The 20,735-nt window shown below is 26.6% G+C and overlaps 2 protein-coding genes across 2 annotated transcripts in view; one reads left to right on the top strand and one right to left on the bottom strand.

The window, feature by feature from the left end:
• The window catches only part of LOC100211109 (protein HIRA), a 59,736-nt gene that overhangs the window by 21,925 nt on the left and 17,076 nt on the right, over positions 1 to 20,735 (top strand). The window contains exons 11-21 of the mRNA XM_065807354.1: positions 361 to 466; positions 591 to 807; positions 969 to 1,027; positions 1,143 to 1,231; positions 1,338 to 1,425; positions 1,718 to 1,740; positions 3,620 to 3,836; positions 4,972 to 5,067; positions 5,183 to 5,267; positions 11,287 to 11,374; positions 11,510 to 11,572. Coding sequence (XP_065663426.1) covers positions 361 to 466; positions 591 to 807; positions 969 to 1,027; positions 1,143 to 1,231; positions 1,338 to 1,425; positions 1,718 to 1,740; positions 3,620 to 3,836; positions 4,972 to 5,067; positions 5,183 to 5,267; positions 11,287 to 11,374; positions 11,510 to 11,572 — 1,131 coding nt within the window. The remainder of the gene's footprint in view (positions 1 to 360; positions 467 to 590; positions 808 to 968; positions 1,028 to 1,142; positions 1,232 to 1,337; positions 1,426 to 1,717; positions 1,741 to 3,619; positions 3,837 to 4,971; positions 5,068 to 5,182; positions 5,268 to 11,286; positions 11,375 to 11,509; positions 11,573 to 20,735) is intronic.
• On the bottom strand, positions 16,674 to 18,022 carry LOC136085688 (uncharacterized). Its single transcript, XM_065806994.1, has 2 exons — positions 17,716 to 18,022; positions 16,674 to 17,611 (listed from the first exon to the last, which is right to left on the bottom strand). The coding sequence occupies exons 1-2, from the start codon at positions 18,020 to 18,022 to the stop codon at positions 16,674 to 16,676; spliced, it is 1,245 nt and encodes a 414-aa protein (XP_065663066.1).

Raw genomic sequence — 20,735 nt, 5'->3', positions numbered from 1 at the left:
TGAACTGATAAATCTATTGATTAGGAACCAATAAATCTTTTGATTGGGAACCAATAAATTTCTTGATTGGGAGCTGATAAATCTCTTGACTGGGAACGAACAAATCTCTTGATTGGGAGCCATTTTACCACAGCATAATCACAATTGGTGATAGTAGTGATGATAGTGATAACAATGGCAATGATGGTGATGATGATTGATTATTGATAATGTTGGACAATTCCCATATTCTGGAATTGCCTAACTTAGGTCAGCACAAAAAATGCTGTGTCAGCACAAAATTTGAGATATTAGGTTAAGAGCTAAACTAGTTTTATTCTTTTGATTTAAAATTTTTGTTTTTGGTACATTTAAATTTAGGAGTAAGTGTGGTTATTTTGTGTTTGCATGCTCTCTGGATGGAACTGTCGCATTTTTTAACTTTTCAAAAGAAGAACTTGGGAAAGTTCTGTCTTTAGAAGAGAAGGTAAATAATGGAAAATTTTAAAGTTATTTTAATTTATACCAAAATACTTTAAAATTAAATTTTTTTTACCTTATAATAAATTTTTAGTTTTTGATTATTAATTTATAAATTTTAAAATGTTTAGTATAATTACCATAAAAAAACATTTGGTACAAGTATCAAAGCCACTAAATCATTAATAATCTCCTCTGTGTTGGAGAACCCAGAATTTCATAAATTTCAGAAACAGAAACAACAAGCAACAGAAGAAATAAATGAACAGAAAGGAAGCGAAATTACCAAGTTAAATCAAAGTTCAGAACCTAATTCAGTATTGCAGTTTTCAAAAGGAATAAATAAAGGTTTTGATTTTCTTTTTTTTTCTTTTCTTCTGAATTTAATTTACGGCAATTTGGTTTACATGAAGTTGTACAGCTCTATTGTATCTACTCAAAAAGATTTTTGGTTACAATTTTATGCTTGTTTTAGTTTTATGCTTGTTATTGAAATATTATTTTTTAAGAGGTAAAGCTTTGTGCAGGAACTTTACGAAGTAGCTCTTTAGAGAAGTCAGCTGCTGAGGTTTCTTTTTTTTTTGTAAATTTTTTTAACTTTTTTGATGATCAACATCATTGTTGTTGTCAGTTTTTTTTAACTTTTCACAATCCTTTTTTTTTTTTTTTTTATCAATTTCCAGGATGTTTTGAAAAAGCAATCTGAAACAAAGACTAAAGATGGAAAAAGACGAATTGTGCCAATGTTGGTTGAACCTCATCAAGATTATAAGTAATTTTTTTTTCAACTGTTGCAATAGGAAATCTTTTTTAAATATAAATTCAATATAATAGCCAATTTTTTTCTTACTATAAAACTGTTATAAAATTTTCTACAGCAAAAGTGTTGGTAGTATTTCTATAGTGGGCACATCCTTAAATACTGACAAAATTGAAGTGACACCTTCAGTTATTTCAACTACTAAGGTGTGCAATTTTTTTAATGCAATATTTATAAATGACTTGTACATAAAGTTTAGAAATAAAATTTAATTTATTTGATAATAAAATATTAGATAGTGTAATAGATAAGTTAAGGAAAAAATTAAATTAATTTAACGAAATTTAAATAAATTTAAGTTATGTTTAATTTTATATTTTATAACTTTAAAAATGATTTTCAATATAAAAATGAAAAATAAGTAATTGTAATATTTTTTTATTATTTTTATATTTTTATTTTTAATAAATTTAAATGTTAATTTATTTTTAATTTTAGGAAACTTTAACTGAAAAACTCAAGTAAGTTTTATTTTATAAAATAAATTTATTTTGTTGACTTTTTTTAGAAAAATTAGTGCATTAATACCCTTCAATATTTTTTAAAATTTTGTAAATATGCTAATAATATTTTCTGTTTAGTACTCCAATACTAAATGTGCAAAGACCTTTCCAGAGGTCTCTGAGAACAATGCAATCTATTAATGCAAATATCAAGTCTATAAACAAGTAGCTATTGCTTCTTGTTTTATGCGCTTTATGCACCCATATTATGTAGAAGTCATCATCCTTTCAAAAGTTGTTCAACAAAGAATACAGAGTTCTCAAAATATAAATAAGACTTTATTATGAGCTTTATTTTACTGAAGAATGCAATAATGCTTCTTAAATGTCCAAAATGTGAAGATTTTGTTAATTTGAAGTTTGATTCTTCAAAAAAATATGGACAAAAAAAATTTATTGCAATGGTTGTGAATGGGATTTTTTTTTTCTTCCTACAACTATTGCTAAAAAGAACTTTTGGCTTTGCTAAAGATGATCTAATTAAACATAACTGTGTTGGATGTAAATCATTTGACATAAACACACATGTAACAATTGCATGAAATGAAATGGATAAAAAATGATCAACATTAAATGAATAATCAACATTAAAAATTTTGTGGAGTTATTTGCAACCATCATTGATTATAAACATTTTTAATGCATTGCACATAATGTCTATCAAAGTTTGGTTGAAGCATGAAAAATGCAGCCTATTATTATTACAACCAATTATTATTACAGCAATAAAAATAATAATAAACCTATTATTATTAATATTATTATTAATAAACCTATTATTTTTTGCAGTAATAATAATAAACCTATTATTATTACTGCATAACATCAAATGTTGCAAGTAACTTTAAATGGATTATTGCATAAATGCGGATACACCTTAAAAAATGTAGTAATGTAAAATAAATGTAAAATGGTAAATGTATTGACTTTAAAATAAAAACAAAAAACTTTTATGTTGTGTCCAAGATGGGAATTATAAAAATGCAACTTGAAACATCTTGAAAATAATAATGAGTTTTATTCTGTTCATTATCAAAAGTTTAAAATCAGTCAATACTGGCTCAACTGTTATGCAATCATATCTGAAGCAACAATATAGTACAAAGACAAGCAAGACGTACAAAGTTGAGAGCAACTCAAACGGTTTTTGTGACCAAAATGAAATATTAGAAAGAGAAAGTGAAACATTGGAAAGTGAAAGTAAAAGATTAGGAAAAAAAAGTTGAGAATTTTGAACTACTTTCACCTTCTCTTTTTTTTTTTTTTAATTGCATTTTTCTCAAAATCATATTTTTCATCTTCATCATTTTCTAATGATTGTTTTAGTTTTTCATTTTTTAACTTTTTAAGTTTTTTATTCTTTTTTTCATTTGAATTTAAGGGTATAAATTTCATTTAACATTAACCTAGTTTAACCTGGTCTTTTGTCACTTTTAAACACTTTGCAACCTAGTCTTTTGTTTTTGTTCTTTTTGTTTGGTATATTTTTGTTGTACAAGGTTTTTTGTTTTATCCAGGTGCCTGACTATAAAATAACAGGTGCCTTCATTTTATGATTAAAGTAGCATGTACGTGTTATTTTCTAGTCATAAAATGAAGTCTATTTTGTGTAACAAATACATCAGATTAGACTATTATTAGTCGAGTGCCAAGAGTTTCCTATCCTTTTCTGCTCTAAATTATTTGAATTTACTACTACTACTACTACTACTACTACTACTACTACTACTACTACTACTACTACTACTACTACTACTACTACTACTACTACTGTTTGAAATACTAATATATGTCAGAGATAAACTTTTTAAATTTTGAAATAATTTACTTTCTTTAGTAATCAATCTACCCCATTGAATAGCATATCATCAAACACTGTAAGTGTTGCCACATCTATAGTACAGACACCAACAGTTGCATCAACAGTTGCATCAACTGTTACAAAAAGTGTATCTAATGTAAATAATGCTGGAGTTAAAAGAAAAGCAGAAGATAATTTGTATAAAAAAAGCAAAAAGAAAAAAGAAAGAAGTATAGATCTTTTACTTTCACCGGTATATTTTTATTTTATATAGTTTTTTATTCATATTTGTTTCTTTTTTATTCTTGATTTTATACATATATATTAGGGTGGTTCATATTATATCAATTTTAGAAATTGAACTTGCACCTTGATTTGAAAATTGACAATTTATATAAAAAATGAATTTAAGCAAAAAAAAAGTTTGATAAGTTTTGGGGTCCCAATTTTGTTGGCTGTTTCAAATACCTTAAATACTAGGGGACCTTAAAATTTGTTATACAAATTTTAATACATGTTGGCATGAATATTAATCTCAGGCGAGGAATTAGTAACAAATTAATAGCAAGTAATAACTTGGCTAGTATCTATAATAGTGTTAAAGAGGTTTTATATATGTCTTTAGAAAAATAACCTTGGTGTTTGAGGATTCCCAGATCACTACACTAATTAAAAAATAATTATTTCTAAAATAAAAAGTTTCTTCGTGAGTTTATTACAAAGTGGTAAATAGGTTTTTTTTTGTTATTAGTCACCATGGCGAACCAGGTGCTGTCATTACATTTTATTGCTTGGTAATAATAAAATTTTATTAAATCAAATTTAATCAGACCTTTTTGAAGTTTGTATTTTAAAATAACTTTTTAGTTGGTTTAAATGCTACAAATCCAGGCTTAATAATAATGAATAAATAAAAATGATATAGATTAGTAAGAGTGGTGTTCAACACAAAACCCTAAGTACAAGCACTTTAATAAGTAAGTTCTCAAGTTTATATAAAGTTGTGAACTTGCCTAAAAAGTGCAGAAATTATAATTCTTACCATATAGATTTGTGCATTTATCTAAATAATACCTACCCAAACCCTCAGTTGATGTATGTACTGATGCCCCCCAAAAGGGTAAACTATATATATATATATATATATATATATATATATATATATATATATATATATATATATATATATATATATATATATATATATATATATATATATATATATATATATATATATATATATATATATATATATAAACACAACATATTTATATAGGATACTGACTTGTTATATATATGTACAATTTAATTTTTAAATGTCAACTTTAATTCAACAGTGTTTCAGACAAAATAGAATAATAAAAAAAACTAAACATATTTTTTATTAGTTTGGCAAGTCAAATGAATCATTAGAAAATACTCCTTCTCGTGTACTTCCAGTTTCTATTCCTGCTCTTGAGCCTGAAAAGTTTTATTCAGTACAGGTAAAAGCTTTTTTTTTTCAAAAAGTTTTTATTATTTATCTGTTTAAATTTGATTATTTATGAGTCAAAATTATTTGTGAATTTTGTTCAAGGTAAATTATTCACTTCATTTTAGGTAAATCTAACTTCATTTAGCCAACAAAAGATCAACACAACAATAGAAGTTGAAAATCAATTGGAAAATTTATCAGAAAATACAGGTTTGCGTTAATTTATTCTTTAAAATATCTTTTTTTTTCTAAACAATCATAATAAGCAAATCTTTCTATTGAGCATCTTCGTTGCCATGTTGTTGCCATGTTACTATGCAAGATGAAATTTATAAAAAATAACTGTTATGATATTTTTTAGTTTACATATTAGGCTGAATCAGAAAAACAATTATAAAAATAGCTTCTTTTTTTTTAATCTATTGTTTGAAAACATTATGAAATATTTGCTTATATTTATATCTTTTACAAGCTTCGTTAAATAAACTTTAAAATAGTTAAAAGCAATTTTCAGGGATTTTGACACACTCTGATCCATTGTAGTTTTTGTAAAGATTTGTTCCCATTAGTTTTTATTTTATTTTTTTACTATTGTAATATTCATTTATAAGTGGAATAATGATGCTAACTAGCTGACGAGACCTGTAAAAGTACCAGTGTTTTTAAGCCTCTTCCACACTGACATATTTTATACATAAATCTTACTTCAATATTTTTTAGTAAGCAGTAGAAAAAAATTATGTATATGTATATGTATATATATATATATATATATATATATATATATATATATATATATATATATATATATATATATATATATATATATATCTTTAAAAGTCATATCTTGTTATACGATTGTTTATAAATAAGTTTATTTTAATAAAAAAGGCAGCGTATAACTATTTTTTTAAATATATTTACGATATTTCGTTGACCTATTGTGGTCAGGTCATCAGATAATGAAAAAAAAAAAAAGCGTCATCAGGTAGTGAAAAAAAAAAAAAAATGTTACAAAACAACATAAAACCAACCGTTTAAAAAGAAGACATTAAAAAGCGTAAAGTATAAAAACCAATCAAGTAATATTAAAGTGGCATCAGTTAAATTTTTGTCAAAATTGGTCCCCAAGTTTTTGTTTTCACATTATCCCCGTCATCTCTATTTAAAACAGGTTGCCCAATACCTATCTTGTGTCAAATTCTTGCTTTATATCTCTTCAGGGATTCTCTAACTTTTCTTATCCTGTATTCTGACTGCCAAGAATTTAGGATTCAGCCAATCAAAAGTACCACGGCATGTTCTAGAATGTTCCGTGGCTCCTGAACTCGACCATTTTTGATTTTTTCAGGCTCTTTGGTGTTCCCCACTTCTTGAAAAGATTTTCTTTTTGGTCTCACCAGTATATATATTTCCACATGAGTATTTAAGCTTGTAAACACCCGGATTCGAGTTCGGTGGTAGTTTTGTTTTGTTATTGCATAGTATGTTATTTAAATTGGGAGGTGAAGTAAATATAACTCTGATGTTTTGTTTTTTAAATTCTCTTCAGAATTTAGGGCCAATAATAAGTATCCAAGGTAGTTTAACAAACTGCTTATTTAATTGTTTAGATGTAGTATTTTTTGAAACTCGGTCTAAATAGTTTTTGGTTATTTTAATAAGATTACTTTTGTTATAGCTTTTTTCTAAAAATGTTCTAAAAATTATGAGGAAATCAATTATTTTGAGAGGTGTTTTTGGGAGCAGATTTGTTTTGCTCTACAAAGAAACCCTTTAAAGACGCCAATAATTATGCTTGGGTTGATGTTAGAGTTTGATTTTATTTAAACATTGGTTATCGCATCCTTACGGTGTATTTGAAATTCATAAAGTCCATTCATTGTATTTAAAAAGTTATATCAAAAAAGTTAAGTTGTTTTCTTCCGTTTTCAAGTTCAACAGTATATTTTATGGAGGGGTTTTGTTCATTTAAAGTTTTAAGAAACAGTTCTTGTTTTTCTTTTATATTGAAGTGAGCATGGGTATCGTATATATATATATATATATATATATATATATATATATATATATATATATATATATATATATATATATATATATATATATATATATATATATATTTATATATATATATATATATTAGGGTGGTTCAAAAAACAACTTTATTTAAAATAGTCTGCTGCACTTAACTATTTTTTGATTTGACAGGTCCCTAATATTTTGAAAAAAAAAAAGTTTTCCTAAAGTATGTCAACCTGGTACTCAAAAGAAGCAAAATTATATAAAAACTTCAAAAATAATAATCAATTTACATAAAAAATGTGTTTAAAAAAATTATTTTAAAAAGACTTTAATATATTGACTTTTTATTTTCATCTTAAAAACAATAGTTTTGAGGTGATTATATCGGAAAAGCTCCTTTTGAGTACCAGGTTGACATACTTTAGGAAAACTTTTTTTTTTCAAAATATTAGGGACCTGTCAAATTTTAAGGATCTCAAGGCACCCCTAAAAATATTATTTATTCAAAAAAATTTTAAACCTAGTGTTTTTGTATTATATAAAACACATTTAGTTAAGTGCAGTTGTGCAGCAGACTATTTTTAAAAAAGTTGTTTTTGAACCACCCTATATATATATATATATATATATATATATATATATATATATATATATATATATATATATATATTTTTTTTTTATTTTTTTTTCAGATATCATCGCCTAAAAACTATTGTTTTTAAGATGAAAATAAAAAAAGTCAATATTTTATAAATATTTATAAAATATTGACTTTTTTTTTTATACATATATATATATATTTATAAATAAATATATATATATATATATGTATATAAATATATATATATATATATATATATATATATATATATAAGTATATATATATATATATTTATATACTTATATATATATAAATTTGATTATTTATTTATATATATATATATATATATATATATATATATATATATATATATATATTTTTATTTTTTTTTCAGATATCATCGCCTAAAAACTATTGTTTTTAAGATGAAAATAAAAAAAGTCAATATTTTATAAATATTTATAAAATATTGACTTTTTTTTTTATACATATATATATATATTTATAAATAAATATATATATATATATGTATATAAATATATATATATATATATATAAATATATATATATATATATTTATATACTTATATATATATAAATTTGATTATTTATATATATATATATATATATATATATATATATATATATATATATATATATATATATATATATATATATATATATATATATATATATATATATATATATATATATATATATATATATATATATATTATAATGGAAGCGCTATTAGACACACGCGAAATATATAAAATTGCTGTTTTAGGTTGAAAAAATGAATGTTAAAGTCGAAAAAGTGCGCATGATAGCGCTCTAGTATATATATATATATGTATATATATATATATATATATATATATATATATATATATATATATACACATTTAAATGCAGCATTAGACACACACTGATGACATCATGTTGAAAAGAGGTAGCTGCGGAGGCTTCAGTACATACATTGACTATTTTATAGCCTGCTGCCGCAAAGGAGGACTGCTACATACTTTTTCTTCTTTTTCTGAAAAATTAAAGAGCACGTTTTTAGATTAAGAGTGCAGAAATAATATTAGGAAGTTATGTCTTCAGGTATGAGTTGTTTGTGATGTATTGATTATTTGAAGTGTATTGATTAGTTAAAAACGGTATAATAAGTAAAATCATGTGGAAATAAAAATAGGTTTAATATATATAATATATTTATCAGCGGTTTGGATATTAGTAGCCCTCTAACTAATATTTAGAATACCGGCTTGAAATGTGTTCATTAATCATCATTCGATCCCCACCATGTCCTTGATAGTACTACGCTCAACTTGTTTTTTCGCGCAGCAGCTTTGTTCGTCAAGGTTCGTGTTTCAAAGATATAGAGTTGAGAGAGGGTTATAACCATAATTAAGTAGCCTCCTCGTCTATAGTGGTCTTAACAGACTTAAGAAGGTGAATTAACAAAAAAAAAAATATTGGTATAAAAAGTTTAAAAAACAAGTGGAAATTGAATATGTGTAATAATGGACTTACTATGACCTGTATAATTTGGGTAATGGTCACACTGACGTAAGTCTAATCCACACTGACCATTTCTATACTTAATCTTTAGAAAGTTGTTTCATTTCAGTATATTTTAGTAAGTAGTATAAAATATAAATTCTTTAAAATCTTTGTTTTGAGTTGATAATTATAATGTTCAATACTTATTATTGCAAAATTGTAAACTTCTATAAAAAAAAACAGGGGCGGGCTTATTAATTTTTTTTTCAGACCATCCACAGCTTATTAGGACTCCATTAATTAATTTTGAAGAAAATAAAAGTTTGAATGTAAATCTTTTTTCCTACAAGAAAAAATGTTGTGTCTATTGTGTGTTAAACGACAGGCTTAACTAATTACCCAAAGACAATAATAATAATGTATATAATGTTTTAGTTTGTATTTAAAAAAATTGAAAGACTCAAAAAAGTCTAATGCAAAAGGATTTGAACCATGGCAATGCATTTCTGAAACACTGTGAGCTAATCACTTCGGCCACTAAGGAGTAATGTATCCAAAATATTTTAATACTATTTAAAATACAAAAAACTTTATAAAACAACAAATAAATGCTCTAAATCAAAGTTAAAGATATTGCAATTTTCAAGTAAAAGTAAAACTGTTAAACTTGATATATGTTTTAACATTAATAATTTGAAGTTTACATAAGATAAACATTTGCATACACTTTCAGTCACATTTTCTTATAAAAAGTGCGCCACTCTTTCTTGCCCTTACCTCGGTTGCAATGGCTGCCAAGATTTCTGTGTCAAAAACGCACAAGTGAGCACTACTGCTACTAAAACTCCTACTATTAATTTCAGCATTAATATAAAGAGATAAATACAGCACAATTTAAATAGTACAGATTAAATACTGTATACTCTCGCTCTCTCTCTCACACACTCTCTCTCTATATATATAGAGAGAGAACCTACTGATGGAGAAACAAGCTGTCGCAGAAAACTAGATAAGTGTTTTTACTATTTTATATATATATATATATATATATATATATATATATATATATATATATATATATATATATATATATATATATATATATATATATATATATATATATATATATATATATATATATATATATATATATATATATATATATATATATATATATATAAATTAGTAAAAACACTTATCTAGTTTTCTGCGACAGCTTGTTTCTCCATCAGTAGGTTCATCAGGAAGCTTCCTGGAGAAACAAGCTGTCGAAGAAAACTAGAGAAGTATTTTTACTAATTTATTATTGCTCTGTTCTTTAAGAACATTGAGCATTCTATTTGTAGAATACACTAACATAATTTATATATATTTATATATATTTTTGTGTGTGTGTGTGTGTGTGTGTGTGTGTGTGTGTGTGTGTGTGTGTGTGTGTGTGTGTGTGTGTGTGTGTGTGTGTGTGTGTGTGTATATGTATATGTATATATATATATATATATATATGTATATATATTTATATATATATATATATATATATATATATATATATATATATATATATATATACATATATATATATATATATATGCACACACATCCATGCATATATATATATATATTTATATGCTGTATAGTTACTATATACAGGATATTTACTACTGATGCATAGTGGTAAGGTGTACATAATGCATGAGTAAATGTATACCCCTTTACTTTTGTATAAGAGCAGATATAAATAGTTGTATATACACTGATTGATACAGAGATAAGTTAATATATGTACACACATGTAGCATACAGGTCTAGAGTTAGATATATTTGTTTTGAAGTTTGCATTAAACTGTTGCTAGAATTACTTTTTTATCTTAGACAGTTTTACTTTTTATTTTAAAAGCATTTATCTAATAATGACAGTAATGATTTTGGGATGAAATTTGTTAGGGGTAAATGAAACAAATTTAAATTTTAAAATTTTAAAGTTGTTTGAAGAATCTTAAATAATTGTTGGTTTACATCTGCTTTGACAAAAGTTATTGACTAAAAGTTATTTATCTGGATAGAAAATTTTTACAGATTCCTATTATGTTATAGGTCTGCATTTTATTAGATGTTTTATTGAAAAGGTAGTCCAATGGGAGACATGTGTTTCTTGTCCTATTAATGGGCTTGTGGCTAATGAGTAGGTTTTAAATATTATTTTAAATTACTAATAATTGTTTTATGAATGTTAAGAAAATTTCTTCTTTATTTAAATTATAGTTGTGTTTTTTTTTATTAAATTATTATCTTTAGTATATGTTTATTTTATTTAAAGAAAATTTGTTGGTGTTGCATGCATAGATTGCACTGTTCATGTTTTTTCACAAAAGGGCAGAAGGTATGTTTAATTTATGTTATTGTATATTATTTAAGTTTATTTTATAATACTCGTTGAAGTGCCTAGTTCTATAAAAAGAAAAAATGAAATATAAACCGGTAAAGTTAGAAGTAAAAATAAAACTGTTACAATAAAAGGATATTGTAATATTAAATATATACATACATATATATATATATATATATATATATATATATATATATATATATATATATATATATATATATATATATATATATATATATATATATATATAGATCTATAGTTTGTTGGCTTTGGGAAGAGCGGAAGGAAAAAAGTGATTCTTACGCCAACACATACGTCACTTTTAATTACTTTTGACTTTCGTCCAACATTTTCGTGTTGGACGAAAGTCAAAACCATTAATTTAATTACAAATTAATTGTTATATAAAAAAACCACAAAAACGCAAATTTAATTGACCAGAATGTTTTTAAAAACATTCTGAATGTTTTTAACAATATAAACAATGTTTTTATTTTTATTTTTTTTAATAAAATGTTTTTATTTTCATTTTTTTTAATAAAATGTTTTTATTTTTTTTTTTTTTACTGTAAATCATGCGCGGAGTGTTGCTACATCGACTATCTTATAGCCTGACTCGCAAGGGAGTACTGCTACATCGACTGACAAATAGCCTGACTCGCAAGGGAGTGCTGCTACATCGACTGACAAATAGCCTGACTCGCAAGGGAGTGCTGCTACATCGACTGACAAATAGCCTGACCCGCAAGGGAGTGCTGCTACATCGACTGAGGGTTTGGTTGGGGCAGGCAGTCTATCATTATTAAAAAAAAAAAATTCCGGTCTTGCATTTTAATTTTTACTTTTTGTCAACAAAATATGGAAAAAACTTTCGGACAACATCTAAGCATATATATATATATATATATATATATATATATATATATATATATATATATATATATATATATATATATATATATATATATATATATATATATATATATATATATATATATATATATATATATATATATATATATATATATATATATATATATATATATATATATATATATATATATATATATATATATATATATATATATATATATATATATATATTACCAAGACTACATAAGCGATTTCTGCACTAGTTTTTCTTGTTGTTGTCAAATGACAAATTGATAAGGTTAAGAAAGTGATTTAGACAGAGACAGAGGTAACCTTTTAATTGGGACTGACAAATAAATTAAGCAGATTTTATTTAATGATTGTTAAATACTGTTACTGGACTTACACACCTGCTATACTGAAATATGTAAAAGTATATGCATTGCACAGTTTACATTAATTTAAACATTGAAAGCAATTTTATAACTTAATAGACAATGTCACAAGAAAAAAGTTTTAACACTGTAGGGAAGAATAAAAACATTTGAGCCAAAAATTTGATGAAATTTCAGCAGTCACAAAAAATGGGGCACTGTGCCTTTACAAGAATTTTCACTCAGAGAAAAATACAGAATACCACTCAAAAGGCAAGTAGTTGGGAGATACCAGTTTCTTGGAGCTGAAATCAAAGGATGAAAGAAAAGAATAGTGAACATTAACAAAGAAGTTCAAAGTTTATGGAAGAATAAATTTAATTTTTCACATGTATCCAATCAAGTAATACAAGCAAAACTATCATTTGTGTTAAAAACTTACGATGAATGTGTTAAATGAGGAAAATACGATGCATTAGATAAACTCTTTGATATCACAAAAGCTAATGGAGTATGGTTATCAGCTGAAAATAAATAACTACAAATATAAAGTCGAAGAAAAGATGGTCATGCTACCTGTAAGGAAACAATTCATCCTTCAAAGAGAAGAAAATTACCCGACAAACCATCTACATCTTTATCATACGATTTCTCAACTGATGATATAAATCTGGAGTTATAAAAAGTGAATATGAAAACAATGATGATTATGATGACAACAAATAAACTTGCCTACTAAAATGAAAACATAACAAGAGTAAAGTTGCCATGAACTTAGTGAGATTAACAAGAGTATGCCAAAATATGCAAGTAATTGACACTTAATGGAGTTAATATTCCAACACCCAGTCAATCCAGAGTTTATATCTATGTATTCAAGGTTTCTTTTAAACTAAACAAAGAAATAATGAAAAACTTAAATACTTAATGGTGGTCTCCACATTTTGATGGAAAGCAACTTAATTAAAATGAATATTAGATTGTAGATTGAAAAACGAAAGAATGAAAGATAATTTGGCTGAACTGTGTTTGAAAGACAGAAACTATAGCTGATGGAATTTCGACAGTTCTTGAGGAATATAATTTATAGAGTGCCGTGGAGGCAAGTGGCTGACACAACAAGTTTTAACGCTGGTTAAAAGAATGGTGCAGTTGTAAGACTTTCACAAATATTTTCAGTGAAAGAATTTGACAAACCATTGTTTATTTTTTGCCAGCATCATGTGCTTGATAAGATTCTGCATGTGGTGATGGATGAGGAAATTGGAGGAAGCACCAAGTCTGCAAAACTTTGAGTATCCTTTTGTACCTTTCTTTTGTACCTTCATTTTACTGTTTTTGTTTTCTTGTTTTTAGGGCGTTTGTTATTTTTCACCACCAAAATTAATACAAGTCGAGGAAAAGAGTAGATAAGTTTAAAACGAAAATAAAAGTATTTTTTGAAATACAATTTTTTGCGACTTTTTTTAGTCAGTATATTAGGAAAATACTTTATAGTTTGCGCTAGAAACACAGACAATTTTTATATTTGTTTTTCAAATATTTTTGCTAAACTTTACTGTTTTTATCAATGCGCAGGAAAGTGATAAAACTAATTGCTATTTATTTGTAAAAAAAAATTATTTTTTTTTTTAACAAGTTTTTCATGTAAAAAAATAAAAAGTCATTAATACTAATATTTAAATATAAAATATTTGGTTGTTTTCAATACTTCCATTGAAATAGTCTACACTTTTGTAGGATTATCCAAATTGTCCATTTAAAACCAGATAGCTTATTTTCTGATGAACTATTATTATTACGAACTATTATTATTATGAACTATTATGAACTGTTATTTCCTGATGAACTATTATTATTATGAACTATTATTATGATGAACTATTATGAACTGTTATTTCCTGATGAACTATTATTATTATGAACTATTATTATTATGAACTATTATGAACTGTTATTTCCTGATGAACTTTTATTATCGACAATGCTGCAAAAGCTTGTGGGCTAGTGCATTGTTACTTTACTGAACTTTTTTAACGAAATGTTTAGGAGCCTATTTAAAACTTTTTTTTGAGTTTTTAAATACATTTTTTTAAATAAAGCAATCATTGTGTTTATTGTCTCTGTTAATTTGTATCAAATGCGGTAAATAGATTTATTAAAGAAACCATGTTATTCTTTTTTTTAACTTATTCCGTCATTACAAAATATTATTAATCAAATAATATATTTTACAAATAAATTACAATTTATTTTCTTATTTTCCTATTATATAAGTATTCAGAAAAAAACGTCAAATATAGCAAAAACATTTGAATCGATGTATACAAAAACGTTCCAAGTCGTAAAAACTATTTTTAAGTCAGACAACTTTAACTATGTATAACACATATATATATCACAAATTTTGATATATTTTTTAACAAATCTAATATTTAAAGATGTCAAATAGCACTCAGATTTTTTTTTTTGAATTTATTAAAATAATAATTTTGGATTTAATAAGTTTTTTCTCGTTCCCCGAAAAAATAGTTTTTATGACTTAGAACGTTTTTGTATACATCGATTCATTTTTAAAAGTGAAAAGACTTACAAAACGAATAAGCGTAAGAAAAAAACAAAACAAAGTTTCACATAGTTTAAGCGTACATAGCAAAATAGTTTCTTAATTATATGGAGTAATAAAAGTTGTGAATAAATTGCATATCAAAACTTTCAATTGTTGTTAAATTGTCATAAAAGATGTTTTTTTCAACAACGACTCTAAAAAAATGAATACAAAAGTTGTATAAATTTTATAAAAAAAAAAAAAATTGTTATTTTCTTTTTTTTAATTATTAAATTTTCTAGTTTATAACACCCTGTAAATATCCATGGCTAACATCACCTGAAAGAACCGAACAAATCCTTTTAGATGGGCATTATATAGACCTAGTGTGAACATTTAGAGCTGTTTTTGAAATCTTTTAACTACGTCCGAGCCATTTTTTTCATTTTTAAGTTATATAGTGAAAATAACCAAAATCCAAGATTTTCCAAAAAAATAAACAGCTCAAAATCATAAATTACAGTGATTTTTTTAAGTTATAGGTATATAGAGATCATAATAAAATAATTTTAAGTCATTTCAAACATCCAAAAGTTTGTCAGAGCCATTTTTCTCATTTTAACCTTCTATGGTAAAATAACCGCAAAGTGTAAAATTCCATAAAGTATATTTTCACAACTTGCTTGGTCTGGACAATATTTATGATAAAAAATAAACAGATTCTTACATATTGCAAATTTGAGACTAGAATTAAAAGCTTTCTTCACAAAATGCATAATCCAAAAACAGTTTTTAAATTTCTCAAAAAATTCTAAAATTTACAATTTCTAATTTTTTTTAGTGCAAAACATATATTTCTGAAAAAGTTGAGTTTGTAGTTGTTGTTTGTTACAGATGCTTGCTGTTATAGTCAACAACACAATTGAAGAGTTGTTTTCCATATTCTGGATGAGTTGGGATGCGCTTGTACCGCTCCCAGTGAACCTTGAACCTTGAATGCATTGCTTCGGTTGCTTGTTTGCTGAAGATTCCGAGGGAGGTTTGATGTTTTTCTACAAATTCAGAAACATGGTTGAAAACAGCATGGACCTTAGGTGTCACCGATATTGGCAAGAATAGGAAAGAAGTTTTAAACTTCTGAATCGTTTCTTTATAATTTTCCTGCAGAGTTGTTCCAAAGCATGAAGTGACAACTTCTTTGAAATGTCTTAGAGTTTCAATGAAACCAAATGCTTGATAGGCACAAGCTTTTTCTGCCATTCTTTGGAGAATGTCAAGATTTTGCAAAAGCTTATGACATTCATTGCCAGCAAAGTGTCCGCCATGGTATGGCTGAATTGTCAATCATCTTGAAAAGATGATTGACAATTCCAAGAAGAAGATGGAGTTCCATTGGTGGAATCACATCCAAAATGAGTGTTGAGTCATCCATTTTAATCAGTGGTGGATGGATTACATTGTCAAAATCTTTTGCTGATTTTGTATCCGATCCAGCTGCAACATAGGCTTCAAATCTATCCTTGATTGATCCGAAACTTCTGGATGTTCCACATTCTGAGAGATTGTCAGAATCAATGTTGCACCAGCAACAAGGGTGTTTGCTTGAATGGGATTGAATTCTGCAAATGATGTTGGCCATCTTGGAATCGCATGAAATGCAGAAAGAAACATTATTTAATTGAATGATGTTCATCATCAATTTGACGTTCTCATATGTTTCAGAAACATTTTCAGCGATGGCAACTATGAGCTGCCGTTTGACACCTGTGTCTCGGGCAGATGAGCTTGTCAGCAAGCGAAGACTTTTTTGTTGAGGACTTCTTGTTTCATCATCTTCATCAGTTACCTTGATAACTGCTAAGCTCATTTTCAAGAATGATCCTCCTCCATCAATGCCAAGCTTGACAAAATGATTGGAGCCGTATTCCCTTGACAACAACACCTTGTTGGTTAAGTCCTCAAGATTTTTGCAGTGAATGATTGTTCTCTTCTCTTCAGCTTTTCCTTTTTCTGCTGAAATGTTGACAACTGATAGTTGAAAGAAATCATTCAACGATTTTCCTACAGCAGCAAACTTTTGCTGGAAAAATGGCTCAACTAGTCGAGTTTCTGTTGCTTTGTTAAGTGTTGAGGCAAGTTGTCGCATTCCTGTGTTGGATAGTCCTGTGTTCAACTGAACATTTAACAAGCTTTGCATTGTAAGTGTTGAACTGGTTGATTTGCGTGCAGATGCTGGGCCTAAAAAGCAAATGAAATAAATTTAACAACTTTTTGTTACTTGTGAATGATTACAACAACAATAGTTATGAGTAAAAGTGATTCCCACAGAAGTTTATTATTACCTGGTGTTAATGGAAATAACTGCCCTCCTCTTGCTTGACTCAGCCGGACAGTTCCTCCAGGAGATGCATCCTTTGAGCTGATGATGGCAGATGCAATTTGCTCAGCACCAACAGGATCTGACTGGACCAATGCTTGCAAGTTTTGGTGTCTTGTTCCGATTGTGCATGAATGTCTGAAACCTCTTGCAAGAATGGACAAACATTGTGCGCATCTTTTCTCTGATGACTGTAAGCGGGACTTTGGTGAAGGGCCAGGCTTAGAAGATTCACCTTGGTCAAGGTTTCTGTTCTGTTCTTTTGGTGCCATTGGGTTGTTTCAGGTTGAGCTTGAGTTTTGCTATTTGGCAAATGAGGCAGTCACATGGACCAGATGTTCATGTCAAAGGCTTGACAATGATTGCAGAAAAGTTGTAGATTGCAGGAAGTGAAACACTCATGTCCCCAGCATCTCTTTTTTGCAAGAGAGTTCGGCAAGCATTGCAAATAGCCTGTGGGACTCTTTCATCTGCAAAGTCAATGTCTGTTTTCAACAATTTGTGAATTCTTCCAATGATAAAGTCATTTAACTCTCGGTCTCCTTTCCTCATGCAAAGAAAACAAACAGACTTTCTGCATTCTTCATGTGTTTATGCTTTATTTGGCATTTTTGATGCTTTATGTCTTCATTTTAAAAAATGATCTTCATTCAACAAGGAAAAATAATTATGAATGTTTTTTATTTCATAAATTTCATGATAATCTTTATGTGTAAACAATTTTTTTGTGTACATAATCTTATTGTGTACTTCATGCCAATGGAAGGGGGATGACAGGGAAGGATTTAACCCTTTTTAATTTGAAAAGTTAGTGCATGCATGCGTGCGTGCATGCGTGTGTGCATGCGTACATGTACATAAAATCATTGCTGATGCTTAGTCATTACAAAGTAACTAAATTCAAATGAAATTCATTTTTTTTAATTTCCAATAATTATTTGACCTTCTGGGATGTTTGAAATGACTTAAAATTATTTTATTATGATCTCTATATACCTACAACTTAAAAAAATCACTGTAATTTATGATTTTGAGCTGTTTATTTTTTTGGAAAATCTTGGATTTTGGTTATTTTCACTATGTAACTTAAAAATGAAAAAAATGGCTCGGACGTAGTTAAAAGATTTCAAAAACAGCTCTAAATGTTCACACTAGGTCTATATAATGCCCATCTAAAAGGATTTGTTCGGTCCTTTCGGGTGATGTTAGCCATGGATATTTACAGGGTGTGTTATGTAATTAAACTTGACATTTCGTTACAATTTTGTTTCCTTTTTTTAGGATTGTTTTTTTTTTCTTGGTAGATAAGTTTAGCTTTTTGCCGCAAATTATTGAAATGGTTTATAAGTTAAAAGAAGCAAACTGCCATGGCCAGTTTGTCTAAATAAATTACTTTAAATGTGGAAAAACAAGGCATGTGATCGCATGCACTATATATATATATATATATATATATATATATATATATATATATATATATATATATATATATATATATATATATATATATATATACATCCTTATATCATAGTCGAAAAAGACTTTCATGGTAAAAAAAAAGTCTACATCGTCTTAAAGTTAAAACAATTAAAGTAATGTGGAATTACATTAAGTTTTATCGTTTTTTAAAAAATTGCAATAATAATAACTAAAAAGTTTTTTAATAGTGTTTTTATTTTTACTTTTTTAAAACATGCGCTGAGTGTTGCTACATTGACTATTCTATAGCCTGTTGCTACAAGGGAGCCTTGCTACATCGACTATCTTTTTACCTACTGCTACATGGGAGTGCTGCTACGTCAACTATCTTATAGCCTGCTGCTACAAGGAAGTGCCACTACATCGACTGAGAGTTTGGTTTGGGCAAGCAATCCATCATTAAAAAAAAAACTTTAAGTTTATAAACTTTTTCTGATTTGGTTTATTAGTGTTCTCTTTAAAACTACAATTTATGGAAGAAACTTTTCTACTACCATGCAAGGCCATATATATGTATATATATATATATATGTATACACACATGCATATATATATATATATATATATATATATATATGTGTGTGTGTGTGTGTGTATATATATATATATGTGTGTGTGTGTGTATATATATATATATGTGTGTGTATATATATATATGTGTGTATAAATATATATATATGTGTGTGTGTGTGTGTAAATATATATATATGTGTATATATATATGTATATATATATATATATATGTATGTGTGTATACATATATATATATATATACATATATATGGCCTTGCATGGTAGTAGAAAAGTTTCTTCCATAAATTGTAGTTTTAAAGAGAACACTAATAAACCAAATCAGAAAAAGTATATATATATTTGAAGAGGTAAGCAGATTCTATCTGCTGATCAGCTTTGTACCCCTTATTCATCTAGTAGGCTGGCGAAGATGTACTTATAATAAATTTTTTCCTGATTCCATCAACAGCTGTAACATATCAGAGTACTCACAGTACCATGTTGCACATAGATAGTATCCCTGTTCATTTTTTTGGTGTGCATTGTCAAAGCCACAATTGGAGTCCTTTGTTATGGCTTAGAGTTTATTAATAATAATGAGACAATTGCTTGGACTATTAAATAGTATACTGAGTACTATCTGTGCTTTGAGTCAAGTTCTTTAACAAATCCTAAATTGACTAAAGTATCAAAAACTATAAAACTCAAAAATCATTGTCATCACCTAGTTCTCTAAATCCATCATTCACTAATATTCGTGGCCTTTGAAGTAAATTTTCTTTTGTTGAGTCTTACCTTTGCAAAGTTCACCAGACCTACTTGCTCTTTGTGAAACTAATTTAAGTTCAGCTGTCTCATCTTATGATCTTAGCATTGATGGTTATCTTCCTTTAATTCATAAAGACTTTAATATTCACATGCTTGGCCTGGGCATTTAAATTTGTAAGAATGCACCCATTTGTCGGAAAACTAAATTTGAATCCACAGACTATT

This window comes from Hydra vulgaris, chromosome 10, assembly GCF_038396675.1.
Source record: "Hydra vulgaris chromosome 10, alternate assembly HydraT2T_AEP".
NCBI lineage: Eukaryota > Metazoa > Cnidaria > Hydrozoa > Anthoathecata > Hydridae > Hydra > Hydra vulgaris.
This window is presented reverse-complemented; position numbering and strand designations above follow the sequence as displayed.

Coding starts and splice junctions, on each gene's coding strand:
- LOC136085688 (XM_065806994.1), bottom strand. CDS start 18,022: ATGGCACCAAAAGAACAGAACAGAAACCTTGACCAAGGTGAATCTTCT. Junction 17,612..17,715: donor GTTATTTCCATTAACACCAG/GTAATAATAAAC, acceptor TTTGCTTTTTAG/GCCCAGCATCTGCACGCAAA.